Below are 21,188 nucleotides of genomic sequence, written 5' to 3'. Positions count from 1 at the left end.
GAGGCCGTGAGGCTGGGCCCTGTGCTGGGATTAGTGCCCTTACAAGAAGACGAAGCCACCCTAGGGTTCTCCCTCCACCATGCCAGGCGCGGCAAGAGGGCAAGCCAGGAAGAGAGCCCTCGGCACCCTGACCTTGGCTTCCACAGCCAGAACCGTGAGTCAACAGTGCCTGTCATTGAAGCCCCCCAGTCTGTGTCATCCGTTACAGCCACCCAAGCTAAGAGAGCCCCACAAGAGCCACTACTCCTGCCTTTCTTTTTTCTTTTTTTTTTTTTTTTAAGATTGATTGATTTGAAAGCCAAAGTTACAGTGGAAGATACAGAGACAGAGAGATCTTCCATCTGCAGGTTCACTCCCCAAATGGCCGCAACGGCCATGGCTGGGCCTGGCCAAAGCCAGGAGCTTGGAACCCCATTTGGGTCTCCCACATAGGAGGCTGGAGCTCAAGCACTTGGGCCACCTTCCATGGTCTTCCCAGGTGCATTGGCAGGGAGACAGACTGGAAGTGGAGCAGCCGGGACTCGAACTGGCACCCAAATGGCACTTAACCACTGTGCCACAAGCCTCCCTGCCTCCTTCTTGGTTTATTTATATGCATCATATCACAGCATCACAAAATTACATAAACCACAGTAGGGGGAAAAATCCATTGATACCCTGTTGAGCAGGGAGAGGGACTATGGAGATTTGTGTTGGTTTCCCAAATGGGGTTCAGTGATCTCTTTCCTTTCCACGAGATTTGCATGCCACAGACTCAAGCTAGCATTAGCAAAGCCTGGCTCAAATCATCTCCCCTCATTGTCCCAGGTTCTCCTTCTTTGAAGTTGACGACTGAACCAGGAGGGGATTACGAACACAAGCAGCCTGCTGTGCTGTGACTGCGTCCCCCCCACCCCCTACTGGAGACTCGGTCCCCAGGCACAGCACTGGCAGATGGGGCCCGCGGGGAGAAGTCCAGGCTCTGCCCTCAGGAATGGACTAACACTGCCCTGAGAAGGGCTACTGGGGGCGGCTCCTCCCCTTCCCCTCTTCTACCGAGTGAGGACACAGAGCTCCCCCACCTTGGGCCCTTCCTGCCTTCTGCCACGTGAGGACGCAGCCAGGAGGCCCTCACCAGCGTCCATAACAGTGAGAAATCCACTTCTGCTCCATATACATTACCCAGTCGGCCCTATGCTGTTACAACAGCAGAACAGACTGAGACTCCCCCTGGCGGATGTATGCTGTTACAACATCAGGCAACAGACAGACTCTAAGGGACCAGGGCTGGGGCACAGCAGGTTACACTGGCATCCCATGTTGGAGTCCTGGCTGCTCTGCTTCCAAGGCAGCTCCCTGCTAATGCACCTGGGAAAGCAGCAGAAATGGCCCAAGTGCTTGGGCCCCTGCACCCATGTGGGCGACCCAGGCTTTGGCCTGGTGCAGCCCTGGCTGTTGTGTGTATTTGGGGAGTGAACCAGCAGATGGAAGCTTGATCTCTCTTCCTCTCTCTATCATTCTTTTTATTTCAAATAAATAAAATAAATCTTTAAAAATAACAGGAGAACAAAGATCTGAGCAGATACTCAACAAAGAAGATTCCTGGATGACAGAGAAGTACGTAAGATGCCCAGTACTGGGCCAGCGCTGTGGCGTAGCAGGTAAAGCCTCTGCCTGTGGCACCAACATCCCATGTAAGCACCAGTTCGAGTCCTGGGCTGTTCCACCTCCAATCCAATTCCTTGTTAATGTGCCTGGGAAAGCAGCTGGATATGGCCCAACTCCTTGGGCCCCTGCACCCATGTGGGAGATCCCGAGGAAGTTGCTGGCTCCTGGCTTCAGATCTGGCTGTTTCAGTCATTTGGGGAATGAACCAGGAAATGGAGGGCCTCTCTCTCTCTCTATCCCCCTCACCAACTCTGCCTTTCAAATAAATAATGATGCTCAGTTGGGGCGAGTGCTGTGGCTCAGCGGGTTAAAGCCCTGGCCTGGAATGCTGATATCCCATACAGGCGCCAGTTCGAGACCCGGCTGCTCCACTTCCAATCCAGCTCTCTGCTATGGCCTGGGAAAGCAGTACAAGATGCCCCATGTCCTTGGGCCCCTGCACCCACGTGGGAGACATGGAGAAAGCTCCTGGCTCCTGGCTTCGGATCAGCGCAGCTCCAGCCGTTGCGGCCAACTGTGGAGTGAACCAGCATATGGAAGACCTCTCTCTCCCTCTCTTCTCTCTCTCTCTCTCTCTCTCTCTCTCTCTCTCTGCCTCTCCTTCTCTCTCTGTGTAACTCTGACTTTCAAATAAATAAATAAATCTTTTAAAAAAATGATGCTCAGTATCAGTAGCCATCAGGGAATGCAAAAGAAAACCACAATGAGATATGCAGTATACCTAGCAGAAGCACATAAAAAAAAAAAAAAAAAACCTGCAAAGCTGACCTACCAAGAGCTGCCAAGGCCACAGAGAGCAATGGTAGCTGTGGTTCATGGTGGCAGGGAAGCATTTCCACTTTGGAAAGTAGTTTGGGGTTTCTTACAAGATACACAGGAAAGAACAGCCCATCTGAGCAATCTTCAGGAAGTTCTTGGAACATACATATTATGAAGAAGATGCGCGTGGACTTCAAAAACGTTTTGCATCAAACTGAACCTCACTCTTAACCCCATTTTGGCAGGAACTTTCTGAAGTTGCCTTATGATTCTCAAGAAGAAACCTAAGACAGTGGTCAGGGCCAGGGTGCATCCCCAGATGTCTAACCATGGGCATTTGCAGAGTGAGTCACAGCACACAGGGGTCAGCTTCAGACCTGAAGGCAGTGCAGGAGCAGGGAGAAGTCAACTCACCAGGGTTCCTGCACATTCCCTGGGTCTGCCGAGGCTGCCGAGGCCCAGGGCAGCAAAAGCCTCCACAACCAGCTTCCCCGGAGTCTGGGGCTCCAGGTCTTACCTCCCTCATCCCACCTGCGCTGGTGGCCACCTGCGAAGCAGTATGGGTGATCTGCTGCAGGATGCTGATGTAGGCCTGGATTTCCAGAAGATTCTGTCAGGGAAAGCAAAGCATTCTCAGTATCAGTTAAGCCGCCCAGGTTTTCCCTGTAGCAGCAGGTGCACCCAGGAGAGGACGCTCACCCATGTTCTCCCATCACAAATGGGACAGACTGTGAACACATCGGGGATGGGAAGAGGGTGATGGACCTGCTGCCACCGATGGGCCCACCCATGCTGTACCCATCAATCCTCACGAGAGAGGGGCAGATGAGTGAACGGGGGCTGTGTTCAACTCACCCATTTCTCTTCAGTTACCTTGGCCCTTTGCTGCTGTCTACACAGAGCCGCGGATGGCAGAGGCATGGGAGAAAAGTAGAACCCTCAAGGCCAGAGGGCACAAAGGCACAAAGGCCCTGCACCCAACATGGCTGCAGGCAACCAGGCCTGGACCAGATGACTCACAGAGTCATGAAACGCAAGTTCATCTACAAAGCTGAGCAAACCCTCTGTAGGGACGCCTGGTCCCCAGCTCTCTGGGCAACCATTGGACATGGCCTCTCCAGAGAGCCACCTTGGCCAACCAATGCCCACTCTTGTCCAGGAAGCTACCCAGACCGAGCCTCATCCCCAGGGCAGGCCCGTGACTGACAAAAGACCAACGCCCTGGCCTCACAGCAGCACGGGGTCAGCCTGGAATCCACACCCTGGGAGTGGGAGACAGGGCTGGGGCTGGACCCGTGCCCACTCCTCTCTGCTGCTCCTCCCTGGAGCCCTGCGCACAAACATCAATCACACAAGCTCTCCACCCCCAGCTCCTACGGAACCGACCTGAGACTCTCTCAAGTGAGACAGTCAAGTAAGGTTCACAGGTGAGCTATTTCTTCTTCAGTATTCGAAATGGCCTCAAAAAAAAAAAAAAAAAAAAAAAAAAAAAAAAAAAAAAAAACCAAACCAACAACAACAACAACGCTTGGAGCTGAGCCCAGGCACTGCTTTTAGGAGGATTCTGAGTGCAGCAGAAGCAAGAAGGGAAGCCCCTGTGGAGGGGCGAGGGCAGTGGCTATGGTATCAGTATGTCACCACCTAGGCACCTGCAGCTCCATCCCAGTGGGGAAGGGGATGTCTCTGGGCTCCAAGGCAAAGCTGAAGCCCCCACGTGGTCCCACGGAGGCGAGAGGGAGCTGGGCTGCGTGTGACGCCAACTCCTGCCTGCTCACAGCAGAGCAGCAGATCCTCAACACAACCCTGGCGGGCAGAGCGGCCTGCAGCTGCTTGGACAAAGCAGGTGCACACACCGGAAGTGGGAGGGACCAGAGCCTGAGGGTGGAGACCATGCCCGGCCAGTGCCGCAGGTCCGCCCCATTGGGCAACCCACACAGCCGTGCTGGGAAGGCGAGCCTGACATTGGCAGCTCAGAGAGGTGAGGCCACACGCACAGCTCTACAGTGGGATATTTTCAGTACCCCCAGAACCCCTCAAAGGGAGGCCTGTGAGAAGCTGGTGGGGTGGGCGGGAAAAGAAACTCTTGAATGAATGTGTTCCTTCAGTGAACCGTCTCTGAGGCAGAGCTAAAAAAACAAAAACAAAAACAAAAACAAACACCACTTTCTTTTTTCATTTCTGTATTTCCTGAGCTCAAGCAGTTGACAGAGGAGAGCTTAATCAAGACAGAGCTCCATGAAATCGCTTTGTAAATGGCAGACACAATACCGACAGCAGGCTCCCCACACCCCAGACACGCCCCAGGGGGCCACTCCTCTGAGCACGCTGGGTTCATTAAGTGCTGTGCAGTGACCAACCCGACCCCAGCACAGCTCGAGGGAAAATGCACACAAACGGTGGCCCATGAGTTTGTGTGCTGGGCTCCTGTGACCACACCCAGGGAGTCACGGTTACCTTTTTGTACCTGTCCTTGGCTGCACTGATGTCATCCTGCAGGAACTGGGCTTCGATCTGAAGGCGCAGGTTATGCAACAGGGCCTCGTCGGCTTCCTGTGAGGACAAAGGGTGGCGTCCTGGGCACCTGGACCGCGGCAGCAGCACGGCCACAGAGGTGGGAACTCGGCCAGCGTGTGAGCACCCAGGGAAACACAGGTCCTGGGGCAGATGTGCAGCCCAGCGGCTCAGACGCCCGTGTCCAGGACCTGAGTCCAAGTCCCAGCTCCAGCTCCTGACTCCAGCTAACGGAGAGCCTGGAGGGCAGCAGGAGGGTGGTCGGGAAGGGGTCGGGTCTCTGCACGTCCTGGAACGAGCTGCCAGCTCCCAGCTTCCTCCTGGTCCTATTCTGGCCATTAGAAGCATCTGGGGAAGTGAACCAGCAAACAAAAGGTCTCTCTCCTCTCTCTCTCTCTCTCTTTCAAGTAAATAATAAATCTAAAAAAATTAAAGATTAGAGAGTTTAGGTATATTTACTTACCAAATAACCTTAACATTTAAATGTGCTCTAAATCATCATCAAGCTGAGTTCCTGAGATCAAACAGGAAAATCGGCTTCCTTTAATTCTGAACTGGTATTGTATTGCATTGTATTGTTGAAAGGCAGAGTTGCAGAGAGAGAGAACCCTTCCATACACTGGTTCACTCCCCAAATGCCCACAACAGCCAGGGCTGGGCTGGGCCAAAGCCGGGAGCCCAGAGCACCATTCAGGTCTCCCATGTGGGTGGCAGGTGCTTGGGTCATCTTCTGTTACCTCTGAGATCCAGTGGAAAGCTGGATCAAAAGCACCGTAGTTGGTACTCAAACCGGCACCCCAACACGGGATGCTGGTACCCCAAACGACAGCTTAACCCACTGTGCCACAATGCCTACCCCAAAACCTGTATTGTAATAGTTCTCTCCCAGGACTGCTGATGCACACCCGAAGAACTGTTCCTGTGCAGTGATGTCTGGAATCGATATAAGTACTCCAGAGTGTCCGGTGCAGTACTACAGGTGAGCATCCCTGCCCCCACTCACCTCACACACTGCCACCTGCCCACTGACAATACCTGAGGCTTTGACAAGGGGACTTTTACTGCTTTTTACTGAATAGGCATGATGAATATTAGCAATGGCTTCCTATGAATAAAGGTGGATACAGGGCTTGGCTAAAAATGCTTATATATATATATATATATATATATATATATATATATAAGATTTATTCATTTGAATGGCAGAGTGACAGAGAGAGACAGGCCGGGGTGGGGGCAGAGATCTTCTACCTGCTGGGTCCCTGAATGCTGCTTCTGGGGACTCCCAGTTCTGCGTGAGCTGGGATTGGCCCACGTGGGTCACAGGGCCATCACCTCCCTTAACAGCAGAACCACAATGATGGGAAGGTAAAGCCAGGTGCTCTGGGATGTGGCTCCCCCCCCCCCAAGAGACAGTGGCTCAACCCCGGGGATGGGGTCTCCCTCTGACAGAGGCATGGCTAACTCCGGGGATGGGGTCTCCCTCTGACAGAGGCATGGCTAACTCCGGGGCCACGGAGAAGGAGAGCTGGGCACAGACCTGGAGCCAGTCCCTCCGAGTGTGGCTGCCTCTCCTCTGCCCCTCTGCAGTTGGCTAGGGACAGGACAGAATGGCGAATTCTAATCATCTTCATTTGTACACAAAATCCCTCCATGATTGACCCACCGTTACGGGAGCTGAAAGATGGAAACTGGGCTTCAAGGACACTTTGTGTTGCTGCTTCTAAAAGGGAGCAGACATTCAAGGTATTAGAAAGAGAGGGTCGGGCCCGGCGCTGTGGCACAGTGGGTAAAGCCACTGCCTGCAGTGCCAGCATCCCATATGGGCGACGGTTCGAGTACCGGCTGCTCCACTTCTGATCAGCTCTCCGCTCTGGCCTGGGAAAGCAGTAGAAGATGGCCCAAGTCCTTGGGCCCCAGCACCTGCATGAGAGACCCGGAAGAAGCTCCTGGCTCCTGGCTTCGGATTGGCACAGCTCCGACCACTGAGGCCATTTGGGGAGTGAACAGCAGATGGAAGACTCTCTCTCTCTCTCTCTCTCTCTCTGCCTCTGCCTCTCTTTTACTCTGCCAAGAAGGGAAGAAAAGAAGGGAGAAAGAGAAGGTCATTGGACCTGCAACTTCATTTAAGCCACAGCTGCCATCCTTCAAAGCATCCCACGGAAGCAATGTCCAGTAGCAAAGATGCTCTTCGTGGAGGGCTCATGGCAACCACAGGCACTCTCCCAACAGGGGCCTTTCAGACCACTCCAGGGAACCCTAGGACTCAGCCAAGAACAGCTCAAAACCAAGAGTCAAAACCAACCTCTAAAGATGGGGAAACTGAGCCAGACAGTCCAGGGGGTAAAAGAAGATGAGAGAAGTGGAGTCCATCTTGGGCTTCTCTGTACCAGTCACGGACTGGGTGCAGAGCCCTGCACCCATCCCTCCGGGGGTGTCTGCCACTCCTCCCCACCTCCCACTTAGAGTGGTGCCAGAGCCACCCTCCCAGGTCCCATCAGTCAAGTCTGCAGAACTGCTCGGGGTGATGATAGAGGCGGCTCAATTATGTGTCCCCAGAATAGGGATCACGCAGATGCTGGTGCAAGCACACGGTCTGGCTCTGATGACAGTCACCTGACAATCAGCCCCCAAAGCCCTCAGAGCACCAACGGTGAGTGGGTACCGCTGGAATGTGCAGCTGCTGTGATGTGGAGGAGAATTTGTTTTGGACCTGTTCTCTTTTGTTTGCGTTAGAACTCGGAAAATGTGTGGACGCTTGAGTTTTCATTATGCTTCGGATGCTGTCAGCTGAATTTTCAAAAGCTTCACCCACGGGAGCATCTAGATTTTACCAAATGGAGCTTCTGGGTCAACAGTTTAATTTTAGAAAACATTCCAGCCCTGACACTGTGTGTGTTCCAGATCTAGACCAGTGGTTCTCAAAGTGTGGGCCCTGGACCACACCACCAGGGAACCGACTAGAAACTCAAACACCAGTCCAGCAGATCCCAGATTTACCAGATCAGCTTTCCTGGGGCTGGGACCCAGGAATCTGGGGTCAGCACAGCCTCCAGATAACACGGATGCACACTGAAGTTCAGAGCCACTGGCCTAAGCTATTTACAAGCAATTTGAGAAAGGGGCTGAAGAAATAAGGAGAATTTAATGAACCCTAGTAAACCAACCTTGCCTACCTGTTCACAGTGAATCTGGAAACTCCCTTAAGAACCCAACTACTAAAGAATGGGTATTCAAATTCTTGAAGATTTCCAGTTAGCTAGGATTGAACTAAAAAACACTTTTCCTTCATTTTAAAATTCTGGGAATTTTAAAGAAAAAAAAAGGGTGGGTGAGAGTAAAACCTTAAAGTCTGCTCTTTATAGTTCCTTTAAGAAAATTCAAGTGTTTCTGGGGACGATAATTCCATCTGTATATATTTAGAGACAATGAGTTGTAGTCAGACTGGAACATTTCAGTGTCCCCTGACATTCTTAACTATTCAAAGGCTGAAAATGTGAACGCCTTTGGCCATTATGTAGGTGAGGGAATTCATTCTGCATAGCACAGAGTGGCTTCCTTTAGCTCATCTGGCAGTTAAAAACACGGGCGCTCAGATCTGCAGGATCAAGTCCACGGGCAGCATCAGTGCGTGGCAGCTGAATGAAAGCAGCAGTCCACACTCTCACACATCGTGATGTTTTCCAGGCAGGCTTCAGAGGCCGCGTCCATGATGTCCCGTGGCCACAGCCTGGGATGAACGGAGCCCATCTGCCAGTGAGACCAAAGCAAGTAGACATGGAGACTGAATTGAGAAACAAACCCTGATCCAAAGACCTACCAGCTACAACCACTGACGTGACCAGCAGACAAAATGTGAATTCTCTCCATTCTTCTCATCTATTGACCTCAACAGACAGAGAACAAGAAGGTCCAGTGGTCACCTGGCCAACCCTTGAAGCACAGAATGTTCCAGAAGATTGGGTCCAGGTGCTTATGTTGGAGACGGTCCCCAAAAGCACAGGCAAGGGAGGGGAAGTGACACAGGGCAGGGAACAAAGCCAGCAGGTGGTCCGTGAGAAGGTTCTCATTGTGGACAGCTGCGGGGTGCAGTCTTGCCTCCGGGACTGAGTGGAGCTCACCTATGAGTTGTCATGATGACAAGGTAGGGTAGCTGGGGAATTTATCTACTTATTCCTGCCCCTCAACAGCTGAAGGTGGCCCCTGGGGTGTTAAGGGTTGGCACATCTGGGCTCTGCGCCCCTTGTGAGCCTGAGAGTCCATGGCACAGCCAGAGAGATGCAAGAAGCCATCAGGTGCCCAGCACGGCTGGGTGACTGCTAGGGTGCACCAGGGGATGTGGCAGAGAACCAACAAGGGCCAAGGGACCATCTCTTACCAAGAGAACTTTGGCTTTGGGTCTAAGAGACACAGGTTCTCTGACTGTTCTCAAGTAGAGAATAAGTCATAGACACAAAACATGTGCACCTGCCACAGATGGGCCCTGGGGCTCCAAAGTCATTTAACCTCACCAAGGGTGAATTTCTTCACTGGCAAAGAGAAGGAGCCGACCATGTCATCTCTAGGGGCAAAGCCTGCCCCACCAAAAAACAAAAATAACTTTCCAAGGTTCCCAAGAGCCAGTGCAAGGACCTCCCCACATTTGCAAGCTGCACTCATGACTTCCACTATATCCAGGTATCACTTGCACTATCGTGGACTCAATTTTACTTTTATTTGCTTACAAAGGAACTTTTCAATGTTACCTGCTGTAAATAATCATAAAAAATTCACAACCCTAAAAATCTGTTCCTCCACACACCATCTAAAATCATCTCCCTTTCAAGGGTTATGCAGCCCACACAGCAAAGCAAACTGAGTGAGTGTGTCACATCAAGTGCTCTGTAACAGGGCCTGGCCTTGGGCACAGGGGGTTAAGCCTCCACCTGCCATGTTGGCATCCCATATGAGCACCAGTTCAAGTCCCAGCTGCTCCACTTTCAGTCCAGCTCCCTGCTAATGCACCTGGGAAGCAGCGGGAGACAGCCTGAGTGCTTGGATCCCTGCACATATGTGGGAGACCTTGATGAGTTCCAGGCTCCTGGCTTTGGCCTGGCCCATCCCCAGCTGCTGCAGCCACCTGGGGAGTGAACCAGCGGATGGAAGACCTCTCTGTCTTTGTCTCTTCCCCTCTCTTGGTAACTCTGCCTTTCAAATAAACAAATCAATTTTTTTTTTACTTTTTTTTTTAATTTTTGACAGGCAGAGTGGATAGTGAGAGAGAGAGACAGAGAGAAAGGTCTTCCTTTGCCGTTGGTTCACCCTCCAATGGCCACCGCAGCCAGCATCTGTGGCCGGCGCACCGTGCTGATCCAAAGGCAGGAGCCAGGTGCTTCTCCTGGTTTCCCATGGGGTGCAGGGCCCAAGCACTTGGGCCATCCTCCACTGCACTCCCAGGCCATAGCAGAGAGCTGGCCTGGAAGAGGGGCAACTGGGACAGAATCCGGTGCCCCGACTGGGACTAGAACCCGGTGTGCCGGTGCCGCAAGGTGGAGGATTAGCCTATTGAGCCACGGCGCCAGCCTAAACAAATCAATTTTTTAAAAAGTGCTCTGTAATTATAACCATGACCATGAAGTGAGCACCACCAGACAGCAGATCACGAACATTTAATTGTCACTAGCCTTGTGGACACAGTTCTACTCCTGTGGGAAGGGTCTCTTATTGTTCCAGTTTCCCAGACGAGGCAGCTGAGGCTCAGAGACATGAGACAATTCTCCAACAACCTCACAAAGACAGCAGTAGTGCGAGGATCCTATTAGCAGGCCACACTCCTCTTCCTATGCACAGCTCACCAGTGGGCAGAAGTGTCTTGTCCTGGACTCAGGGAGCAGTCATGCGAATTTCCTGTGCTGAGCCTCACCTGAGTTCTTGGTAGCAGCTTTGCCTGCAACCTGCATATATTCTTGCATGCATTTATGCCCCATGCCATAGCTGTTTTGAACGCGTGGTGGAAGGGTGGGACATCTTTTCCTCATTTTTCATTACACTGTCTCTATTTTTCTACTGAGAATATGTATTGCTTTTGTAATAAGAGAAAAACAGCAGAAGGTTCCGGGGCCCTGTTCTCTCTTTCTTCTCTGTCTTTGAACACTGCCCAAGATGGCTCCGTGTAAGTGCCAACCTGAGAAGTCGGGCCAAAGACCTGCTTACAACGAGAACAAATATTCATGGAGCAACACGATTTGGGGAGGGTTTGGGGAAGGTCTGAACTGGCACCTGCAGGAAGGTGGTGATGACCCTCTGTCCCTGAGGGCAGGCGTCTCTGGACAAAATAGTGATCCCATCTGGCCACTGGGATTGCCACCACAGACGAGAATGGGATGAGCTACAGGCATGGGCAGAACGGCCGGGTGACGATGGTGGCTAAGACCAGACTCTCAGCACCAGCTTCCAACAGGCTGGGGGTCAGCGGCTGAGCCTGGCTCCCTGCTGTCTCCATGCTTACGTCAACAGGCTCAAGAGCCTTCCAGCAGGGAGACCTTCGTAGTTCCTATCAGCTGACCTGCGTAACCAAGGCCAGCACCGCCATCCACACAAGCATCCTTGTCTGGCCAGCACATTACAGAGAAGGGGGCCCTGGAACGCAGGCTACACCAACAAAGCGAAATTTGGCTTCCCAGATTCTAGTCCTGATTTCCCCACTAGAATAATCTCCCACACAGAGCCCGCACAAAGATGGGAGACGAAAAACACCTGAGCTGGTCTGAAAGCATTCCGAAGCCTACTTGGGCAGAGCAGGGACCAGTTTGGGGGCCTCGTCAGTAATGATGATGAGGTCAGGGGCATTGGGAGGGGGACCCAAGTGCCCTAAATAAGCAACCCGCCAATTAAACAGTCTGCAGGGGTCCTGGCGCTCTGACAACCTGTCCCCTGAGTGATGAGGAAAGCACAATGCTTCATGTTATTTGCCATCCCAGGTTCTGTCCACCCCTGGTCATCCAAGGTTACTCTGCTGTCTGGGAGGAGAGTTTTCAATCGATCCGGATGGTGATGGAGGAAGCTGTACCTGCAAAGCAGAGCTCCACCCAACCCAGCAGGACTGGAAGCAAAGAATCCCTGGTGCCCCATGTTGTTACTTTTCGTGTCCCAAGAAGAGGGAGCTTGAGGACAAATGAAAATATCTTCCTGGGACCAGCATTGTGGCACAGTGGGCTAAGCCGCCGCCTGCGACACCAGCATCACATACGGGCGCTGGTTTGAGTCCCAGATGCTTCACTTCCAATCCAGTTCCCTGGGAAAGCAGCAGAAGATGGCCCAAGTGCTTGGGCCCCTGGCACCTACATGGGAGACCTGGATGGAGTTCCTGGTTCCTGGCTTTGGCCTGGCACAACCCTAGCCATTGCAGCCATTTAGAGAACAAACCAGTGGGTGGAAGATCTCTTTCTCTCTCTGTGTCTCCCTCTTTCTCTGTAACTCTGCCTTTCAAATCAGTAAGTTTTTGAATAAATAATTAATTTCTTCTCTGCTGTTTCAACACTTCCCCTTGGAGCAGCCATCTCATGACTCTTAGCCACGGAAGAGGGGTCTCACTGCCTCCAAATGACCATGGCCAACACGAGCTCCTTCTAAGCTTGGTGTCTGGGAACAGCGTGTGTGAGTGTTGGACATTAGCTGGCCCCTGCAAGGCTGGCTTGCTCTGACGGCCCAGCACAACCAGGTAGCTTCACAGCTGATGTGTATCCTGTGGCAGAGAGGTGTGTGTGGGTTCACTCACAAAGATTCAGTTGAAATTAGGGAGTCCAGAAAGAGGGTGATGAGGCAAGAAATGGGTGAGTCACAGTACAACATGAAGAGACGTGTGTGAAACCATGGCTTCCGCCATTAAGTTCAACACTAAGGAAGCTACTTCCACCCCGGGTGTGCCCAGCTCACCTTGTTCAGCCGTTCGAGCATTTCTTTCAGCAGCAGTTGGCACTCACACTCATTTTCATACCTGCAAATGGGATGCACAGATGAGAGTCGGGTGGCTTCTGTGACTTCCCAAGTGCAGACCACACACTCAGTATCAAACCCTGCCTGACCTGCGTGCCACACCCTCTGCTTCAAGGAGAGGGTCTGAATCACAGGCCGGCAGCTGATGCTGCACCTGTTTCCCACCACCTCCCAATTCTCTTCACACCACGGAGCATGCACAAATATGGTAACGTTTGCACCTGGCGTGGGGTAACGGGGAGTGGTAAATGGAATAGGAGTCTGCCAGCCTGGGGGACCCAACAGCCCCCAACCGGCAGTCACCCAGCCGCCCAGGGATGAGGGACTCTATTCTGGTGCACTTGTAACCCAAGTGCAGCAACAGCACAAGGCTAGGAAGGTTGCTACACACAGTCCACCACAAACACCATGACCCTGACCTTATGAGGATCCCCATGCTATTTTATTTGACATGTGTAATGTGTCCATTTTTCTGGATTAAGTCATTTAATCCTCACAACAGGCTACAAGGCAGCAGTTTTGTTACTGCTGCATGGAAGATGGGAAACCGAGGTTGAGAAATTTGCCCAAGGCCTCAGATGGATGCTCCCAGCCCTGTGCCTGATCCTGTGCATCACTCCTGTCCAGTAACGGCTCCTCTGGGCCAGTGGGCAGGGCAGGCTGGGGGTGCCCTCAACCTCTGCCAGAGGCCAGCTAGTGCCTAACCACCCCGTGCTCCACAGTGCACTCAGCCTTGGCTGCCCACCCTTCCCCGCCTCACTCCCTCACTCCCCTCACCAACATGCCCCAGCTCATCTCACAAAAGCAACTCACCCTCCAATCCCTGCCTCCAGCTTAGCTTCTGGAGGACTCCTAACTAAGACACAGAGGGGGTCAGGACTCACCCTCGAATCCGACACCAAAAACTGTGCTCTGGTGACTCCACATGCTGTGTACGGCAGGAAGACCCTCCCTCTCAATTTAAACATACACAAGATTCATAGAGCAGAGGCTAGAAGCAGGTGTATTTTTTCCTCCTAGTCAGTTTCTTCCCGGACTTCTAGACAATGATGGGGATCAAGGAAGCAGAGGCTCCAGACGTTATTCTGCTCAGGGTGGGGACTTCCCGCTGCGGGAATGTCACCCTTAAAGAAACAGAGGTGGCCCCTTCCCAAATGACCCCTCCCTGTGTTCCCTGTAAGCTTCCCCCCAGTACCCCATCTTGCCTTCTTCCAGGTAAACTACATTTCCCAGCTTTCCTTGCAGCCAAGAGTGGCCATGTGACTGAGTCCTGACCAACGGGGTAGAAACAAAAGTCGGTGTGGCAGCTTCCAGAGAAGGGAGGAGCACTTGGCTCTCTGCATCCCTTTCCCAACCTGCAGCCTAGAACATGCGTGTTGCCTTCTTGAAGCCCAGGCACAGCCTTCTGGGTTTCAAGCCATCACAGAGGACCCCTATCAACTGCTCACCCAGACCCTACCCAAGACAGAAACAAACTCCTATCCTGGGTAAGCCGAGGTCATGTTGGGGTCTCTGTTTTGTTTTTTTTTTTTTTTTATTTATTTATTTTTGGTGGTGGTGGTAAAATACACATAACATAAAATTTACCATCTTAGTCATTTTTAGGTGTGCAATTCAGTAGTATTCAATACATTCACAATACTGTGCAGCATCACCACCATCCATCTCCATAACTCTTCCTAATGCAAAACTAAAACTCTGTGCCCCTTAAATGCCAACAACCCTCCCTCCGCCCCTGGCAACCACCATTCTGCTGTCTGTCTCCACGATTCTGACAACACAGAAGTGGAATTACAAGGTATTTGCCCTTTTGTGACTCACTTCTTTCAAAAGCCTAAGGTTCTCAAAGTTCATCCAAGTGGTAGCATATGTCAGGATTTCTTTTCTAAAACTGTTTTATTAATTTTATTTATTTGAAAGGCAGAAAGACAGGCAGACAAAGGGAGAAAAAGACAGACAGACAGACAGAGCTTGCATCCACTGGTTCATTCCCCCAAATGCCTGTAACATCTGGAGCTGGGCCAGGTTGAAGCTGGGAACCAAGAAATCAATCTTGGTCTCCTATAAAAGTATTGTGGCCCAACCACTTGCTCCATCACCTGATGCTTCCCAGCATGCATATTAGCAGGACGCTGGAATCGGCAGCAGAATTTAACCAAACTCAGGCACTCCAATCTGGAATGGTGGTGGCCAAATGCTCACTCCAGGATTTCCTTCCTTTTTCAGACTGAACAATATCCCACTGTATATTCAACAGTACTTCAAAAAGTTAGTGGTAAAATAGAATGGAAAGATAAGTTTATCTTGGGGTTCCAGGGGTCCAGCGCTGTGGCTCAGCGGGTTAAAGCCTCCATCTGCAGCGCCAGCATCTCATATGGGCTCTGGATCGAGTCCTGGCTGCTCCACTCCTGATCTAGCTCCCTGTTAATGTGCCTGGGAAAGCAGCAGAAGATGGCGCAACTGCTTGGATCCCTGCACCATGTGGGAGATCTAGAAGAAGCTCCTGGCTCCTGGCATTGGCCTGGCCCAGTCCTGGCTGTTGCAGCCATTTGGGGAATGAACTAGCAGATGGAAGAGCTCTCTTTCTCTGTCTCTTGTTCTCTCTCTCTCTAACTCTACATTTCAAATAAATAAATAGATCTTGGGAAAAAAAGTTTATTTTGGTGCAAAAAATTTAAATCTGTGTATATAAAAATGCATATTATGAAAAAATTCTATGCATGGATTTCAAAAATTTTTTGCACCAAAATAAATGGATCCTTTAACTCCGCTTTTTCTACTAACTCTTTTTCTAAAAAGAGAACTTTTTGAGTACTCTTATATATTCCAAGATTTGTTTCTCCATTTATCTACTGAAAGACATGTGAGTTGCTCCACATTTTAGCTAGCATGCATAACATTGTTTGAACATGAGAATACAAACATCTCTTCAAAATCCTGCTTTCTGGGGCCGTCGATGTGGCATAGCAGGTAAAGCCACTACCTGCAGTGTCGGCATCTCATATGGGCACCGGTTCAAGTCCCAGCTGCTATACTTTCGATCCAGCTCTCTGCTATGGCCTGGGAAAGCAGTAGAAAATGGCCCAAGCCCTTGGACCCCTGCACCCATGTGGGAGACCCAGAAGAAGCTCCTGGCTCCTGGCTTCAGATAGGCCCAGCTACAGCTGTTGCAGCCAATTGGGGAGTGAACCAGCGGATGGAAGACCTCTCTCTCTCTCTCTCTCTCCCCCTGCCACTCCTTCTCTCTGTGTGTAACTCTTTCAAATAAATAAATCTTAAAAAAAAAAAATCCTGCTTTCAATTCTTCTGGGTCACATACACAGAAGTAGAATTGCTGGGTCACACAACAGAGCCAGACATTATTTTTTTAATGGCTAATTAGATTTGAGAATAAAGCTGTCAACAAAATTTAATTTTCTGATTGCCCTTTCCTGCTAGAAATACCTAAAGAGTTTCTGTAGATTAAAATGTGCTTGATAATCAACACATTAACAGGGTGTCATGGGTACTTTTAATGCTGTAAAGACCAGTCTAGATACCATATTGAAGAGAAGAAGGATTTCGCTAAGAATTCATACACTCATTTAAATTTGTAAAAGTTAATTCATAAAGTGAAACAAGCACTTTGGCTTCAATTAACTGTTTCACATAAATTATTTTTGCTGTTCAGCAATTTGGATAATTGACTCTATTCACCAGTGCATTTTGGGAGTTTTATTTGTTTTTCCTTAGTGTTTTACTTCACCTTTGACGTACTAAAGACCTGATTGTGAAATTATTCAACTACCAGGCAGATGAGAATCAGCTCAGGCCTGGAGTCCAGGCTCTGTGCTCCTCCCCTTTCCCAAATCATTTGCTCCAGGTCTTGGCTACTCACTAACTCACCTCCGCAACGGGAAACCAAAGTTAAGAGGAGGGGTACACAGGGATGTGGAGGGTGTGGTTTTCACAGCGACGTTCAAATTTCACTGTTCCAGTCAAAATGGCAAAACCTCTCCAAGCAGGCAATGGGCGGGATTCAATTAAAGGGAATTCTAAAATAAATCACAGAATCTGAAGGAACAGCCTCCACAAGGGGCAAATGACAGTACTTCAAAAAGTTTGTGGAAAACATGAAATTAAATGATAAATGCATTTTACTGGAAAACATGCCTTAAAATTGATGCACAGTTTTCTCATAATATACATTTTCTATGAACTATTTGAAGAACTCCTCATATGCATGGATTTCAAAATGCTTTTGCACCAGAATAAATTTAATATCTTACTCACAGTGCCAAACATCTGCCCCATAATTCATATAATTTTTAACTGAAGAAATATCTGATATGGTTAAACAATTTTTAAATAAAAATCATGAAGGATTGATACTGTGGCTCAGCACATTAAGCCGCTGCTTGTGGTGCCCACATCCTATTTCAGAGTGCTGTGTCGAGTCCCAGCTCCACTTCCAATCCAGCTCCTTGCTAATTCACCTGGGAAGACAGCACACACACATGCACACATGCGAGTGACCATTGTCGTCTGCAGGGGGTGAAAAAGTAGAAACTTGGGCCCCTACCACCCACTTGGGAGGCCTGGATGAAGCTCCAAGGTCCTGGCTTTGACCTGGCCCAGCCCTGGCCATTGAGGCCATTTGAGGAGTGAACAAGGGGATGGAGGAGCTCTTTGTCTCTCTCACTCTCTCTCCAGCTCTCTCCATCACTTTACCTTTCAAATAAATAAAATACATTTTTTTAAAAATAAACAAAAGTAAAAATATGAGGTCTTTGCTAATTATATACTGAAGTGATCTTCTGTATATAAAGAGAATTGGAAATGAAAAAAAAAAAAAACAACCTGGTGTTAAAATGGAAATGGCATAGAAAATTAATTATTTTGAAAAAAAAAATTATGTAGGATCTCTGTCTTTAATGTGCTGTACATTGCTATTTAATGCTATAATTAGTAATCCAATGGTAGTTTTTTCACTTGATGTTGCTATATGGGCAAAATGTTGAAATCTTTACCTAATATATACTAAACTGATCTTCTGTATACAAAAAAAAAAAAAAAAAAAAAAAAAAAGCTCTCCCATTAAAAGTCTCCCACCCACTTCTGTCATTTGCCCAAGTTTCTACTTTTTCACCCCCTGCAGTCAACAAGCATCACTTGCATGTGTGCATGTGTGTGTGTGTACATCTCCAGAAATTCTTTTTTCCTATGCAAGCAAAAAAAAACTCTACTCTCCCTTACTTTTTTTAAGAAAAATGAATGATAATAACATGCCATTCCTGTATATACTGTGTATTATTCCACTGCCTGGGTCCTTGTATAACCTGTCTCCTATCAGTGGCCACGTAGGTTGGTTCCAGGCTTTGGCTACTGCACATTCTGCCTCAGTGCTTACCTCTTGGCCTAACTTGGAAAGATGGTGACAAATTGCTAAGCATCCTTTTTAACACTCACAGGTAATGCTAACCCAACACTCCCTGTGAGAGGAGAGCCCACGCCCTGCACCAGGGTTTCTTACACATACAAGTCCCCTGGATCTTGGGAAAACACCGATTCTGATTCCTGCTCTGGGCCAGACCCCAGAACCCACACTGTAGCAAGCCCCTGGGTGGGGCCGATGCTGCTGCTCCAGTGGACCCCAGCTACTACCTTTGAGTAGCGAGACCCTCGGGGAGGCACGAGGAAACATTATTCCCAGTGTCAGCGTTTCCTTGACCTGAACTCCAGTCCCACGGCAGCAGCTCCCTGGCTGAGAGGACCCTAACCCAAACCCTACATTTTCTGAGCCCCAGTCTCCTCTTAGGTTAAATGCATGAGGGAAGGAGAAGATTAGATAACACGGACACAACTCAAAACCATGATGCTGAGCCACAGCACCCAGACACACAGAGGCTTATACGTCTGTGGAATTCTAGGGGGAAAAAAAGCAAAAAGAACGTCCGATGACAGAAATCAGAACACTAGGTGCCGCCGGTTTGGGAAGAGGGGAACCGACCGGGAAAGCCAGCCGTCTAAGCAAGTCGCGAAGGTATCTTGCATGTTTGGGCGGTTACATGGCCATATGCATTTGTGACAAGTCACGGAACTACGCTTTGAAACTCTGCGTGTTTTATTACACGTAAGTTACGCCCCAAGATAAAACTGCTTGGAAAGTAAAATGATACCATTTCCTACCAACTGTGCAGGCCATCAGAACGGACGCTGGGGTTCAGGAAGGCGCCACAGGGCACGGATGAGGCCATCTGTCGCCAGGGGGGCCAGAGACTTGGCCCCACCGCCCCGGCCCCACGCCGCGGGGACGCCCCCCCCCAGCCACCCACACACACACCCTGCCTCGGTGTCTCGCCACGGCCGCCGCTTACTTGCTGCGGAACTCGTCGAGCGCGCGCTGCGCCTCTGCGCCCTGGCGCTCCAGCCGGCCGCGCTCGGCAGCCAGGTCCCGGGCGCGCTGGCGGTTGCCCTCCACGTAGCGAGCCAGGGCGTCCTCGGGGCCCGCCAGCTGGCCCAGGCGCTGGAAGGCGTCCAGCTGCCGCCGCAGCCCGACGTGCCGCTGCTCGAGCGCCCGGGCCCGCTGGATGTGGGCGGCCACGCGCTCGCCGAGGCCCTGCAGCGCCGCCAGGCTGGGCGGCGCGCCCCGGCCCTCGTCGGCCGGCCGCTCGGGCGCCTCGTCGGCGCGCTCATACTGCTCCTGGCGGGTCTGGAAGACGTAGCTGCGCCGGTACATGGTGGCTGTGGTGCGAGGGAGTGCCACGCTGGCTCTCCGGGAGCCCCGCGCCGAGCCAGCAGCCGCTAAATAAAGCCGGGCGGGCCCCGGCGCGCCGCTGGCAGCTTCCAGAGCCCGTCAGCCGCTGAGCCGCGCGCGGCGCCCGGCGGGGCCGAACAAAGGCGCGGCCGCTCGCTTTGTGCGCGGGATTAGCGGCTCATACAGCGCGGGGCCCGAGAGGCAGCACGGGGCAGTGCGGGGTTTTGTCCCGGGGTGGTGAGGGCCTGGGGCTTTGTGATTGAACGGAGGGTCAGGGGGGACAGGAGAGGCGCGGCACTTGCTTTGGGCCACTGGGGCTGTGAACAAGGCGAGCCTGTTGCACTTGGCCTCGCTCAAGAGCCCAAGGCCCCTGGCTTTGTTCCTTCCCTGTCAGTCACACTCTTCCCTTCCCAGAACTTTCTGAGGATGCCATCCTTTTCTAGCCGGTTTCAGCGATTCCTTTTCAAAATGATAATGCGCCGTGTGGGAGCCCACTCGGTGGTCGGGATCTGAACCGTGGGTGCAGAACAAAATGGCGCGTCTGGGTCGGTGCAAGCAAGTCCTCACTAGGACGTGTGCCTACTCCTGAGGAAGCCGCGACATCCTGGATAGGGGCCCCACGGTTCTGTGGTAACGCTGTCACTCCAGCTCTCCTGGGTTTTTGACACCCTTCCCTGAGTGGAAGAAAACAGAGCACTACCCATGACGTGGCTGTAAGGGGTTCTTGGAATTCGGGAAAAATCTTTCCCAGCCTGCAGAGTTCCTAGCTTGGCTGACTCTCCAGTAGAAGAGTTGCCGCTACCCTAGGTTTTAATTTTTGTTATGGAAGTAGCAGATGGATGTTGAAGACAGGCTTTGAAATGTGTATACATGTGCACATACAGCATTAACAGCTAGGTTTTGACAAAGTTTAAGGTAAATTGTGTTGCAGAAAGAAATGGATATGTTTGCTCCTGAATAGAAGTATTTTGTCTTATCTTTGATTTTAAAAAATCATTATCCAAAGGGTTTGTTTTCTTAAAAATAAGGATTAGCAGTGCCATCTAATTACCACTTATATGAGTTGCACTTAATTATAGTACAAATTAGAGTTATAGTGATCAAAGGGAGAGAAAGAAAATTACACAGATCTGCATGGAATTTGTAATTACTTTGAAAAGCCTGTAGAACAATGGATTCCGTCTGGAATACGGCGATAGAAAGTCTTCCACTGTGCTGCTGGTATAGTTATTGTTTCTGTTTTCTTAAACCATTTAAAAATAGATGTTGTGTTCAAACCTGAGTGTTTTTGAAGGAACACATACCCTGTGCCGGTGGCATGGTAAATTGATTTCAGGCTTCCCAGAGAGCAAGACAAAAAACGTAAGAGGAAGAGCTATAAATCATTCATTCCTTTTGACATCATATAGCAGTCAGACATTGGGACACAACAAACTGTCCCCAAAGCCAAGTGTCATGCAGTGACCACCAGTATCAGCCATGACACTCGCAGGTGCGCAGGGGCTTGGATGGCTCTCCTGCCAGCTGCAGGTCTTTGGATCCATAGAGGTAGCTCTGTTCC

At 50.6% G+C, this 21,188-nt stretch overlaps 1 protein-coding gene across 2 annotated transcripts in view; it reads right to left on the bottom strand.

The window, feature by feature from the left end:
- Positions 1–19,609, bottom strand: part of BFSP1 (beaded filament structural protein 1) — a 32,240-nt gene extending 12,631 nt beyond the window's left edge. The window contains exons 1-4 of one of the 2 annotated variants that reach the window (XM_062202266.1): positions 19,248–19,609; positions 12,832–12,892; positions 4,861–4,956; positions 2,924–3,016 (exon numbers count right to left, since the gene is read on the bottom strand). In XM_062202266.1, the coding sequence (XP_062058250.1) occupies positions 2,924–3,016; positions 4,861–4,956; positions 12,832–12,892; positions 19,248–19,609 (612 nt within the window). Of the gene's footprint in view, positions 1–2,923; positions 3,017–4,860; positions 4,957–12,831; positions 12,893–19,213 lie in introns of both variants that reach the window. The other variant, XM_062202267.1, reaches the window with a different exon arrangement.
- Between the last annotated feature and the right edge of the window lie 1,579 nt (positions 19,610–21,188).

Source organism: Lepus europaeus, chromosome 10 (assembly GCF_033115175.1).
Source record: "Lepus europaeus isolate LE1 chromosome 10, mLepTim1.pri, whole genome shotgun sequence".
Taxonomy (NCBI): domain Eukaryota; kingdom Metazoa; phylum Chordata; class Mammalia; order Lagomorpha; family Leporidae; genus Lepus; species Lepus europaeus.
Note: the sequence above shows the minus strand (reverse complement) of the source record. Positions and strands in the feature narration are given on the sequence as shown.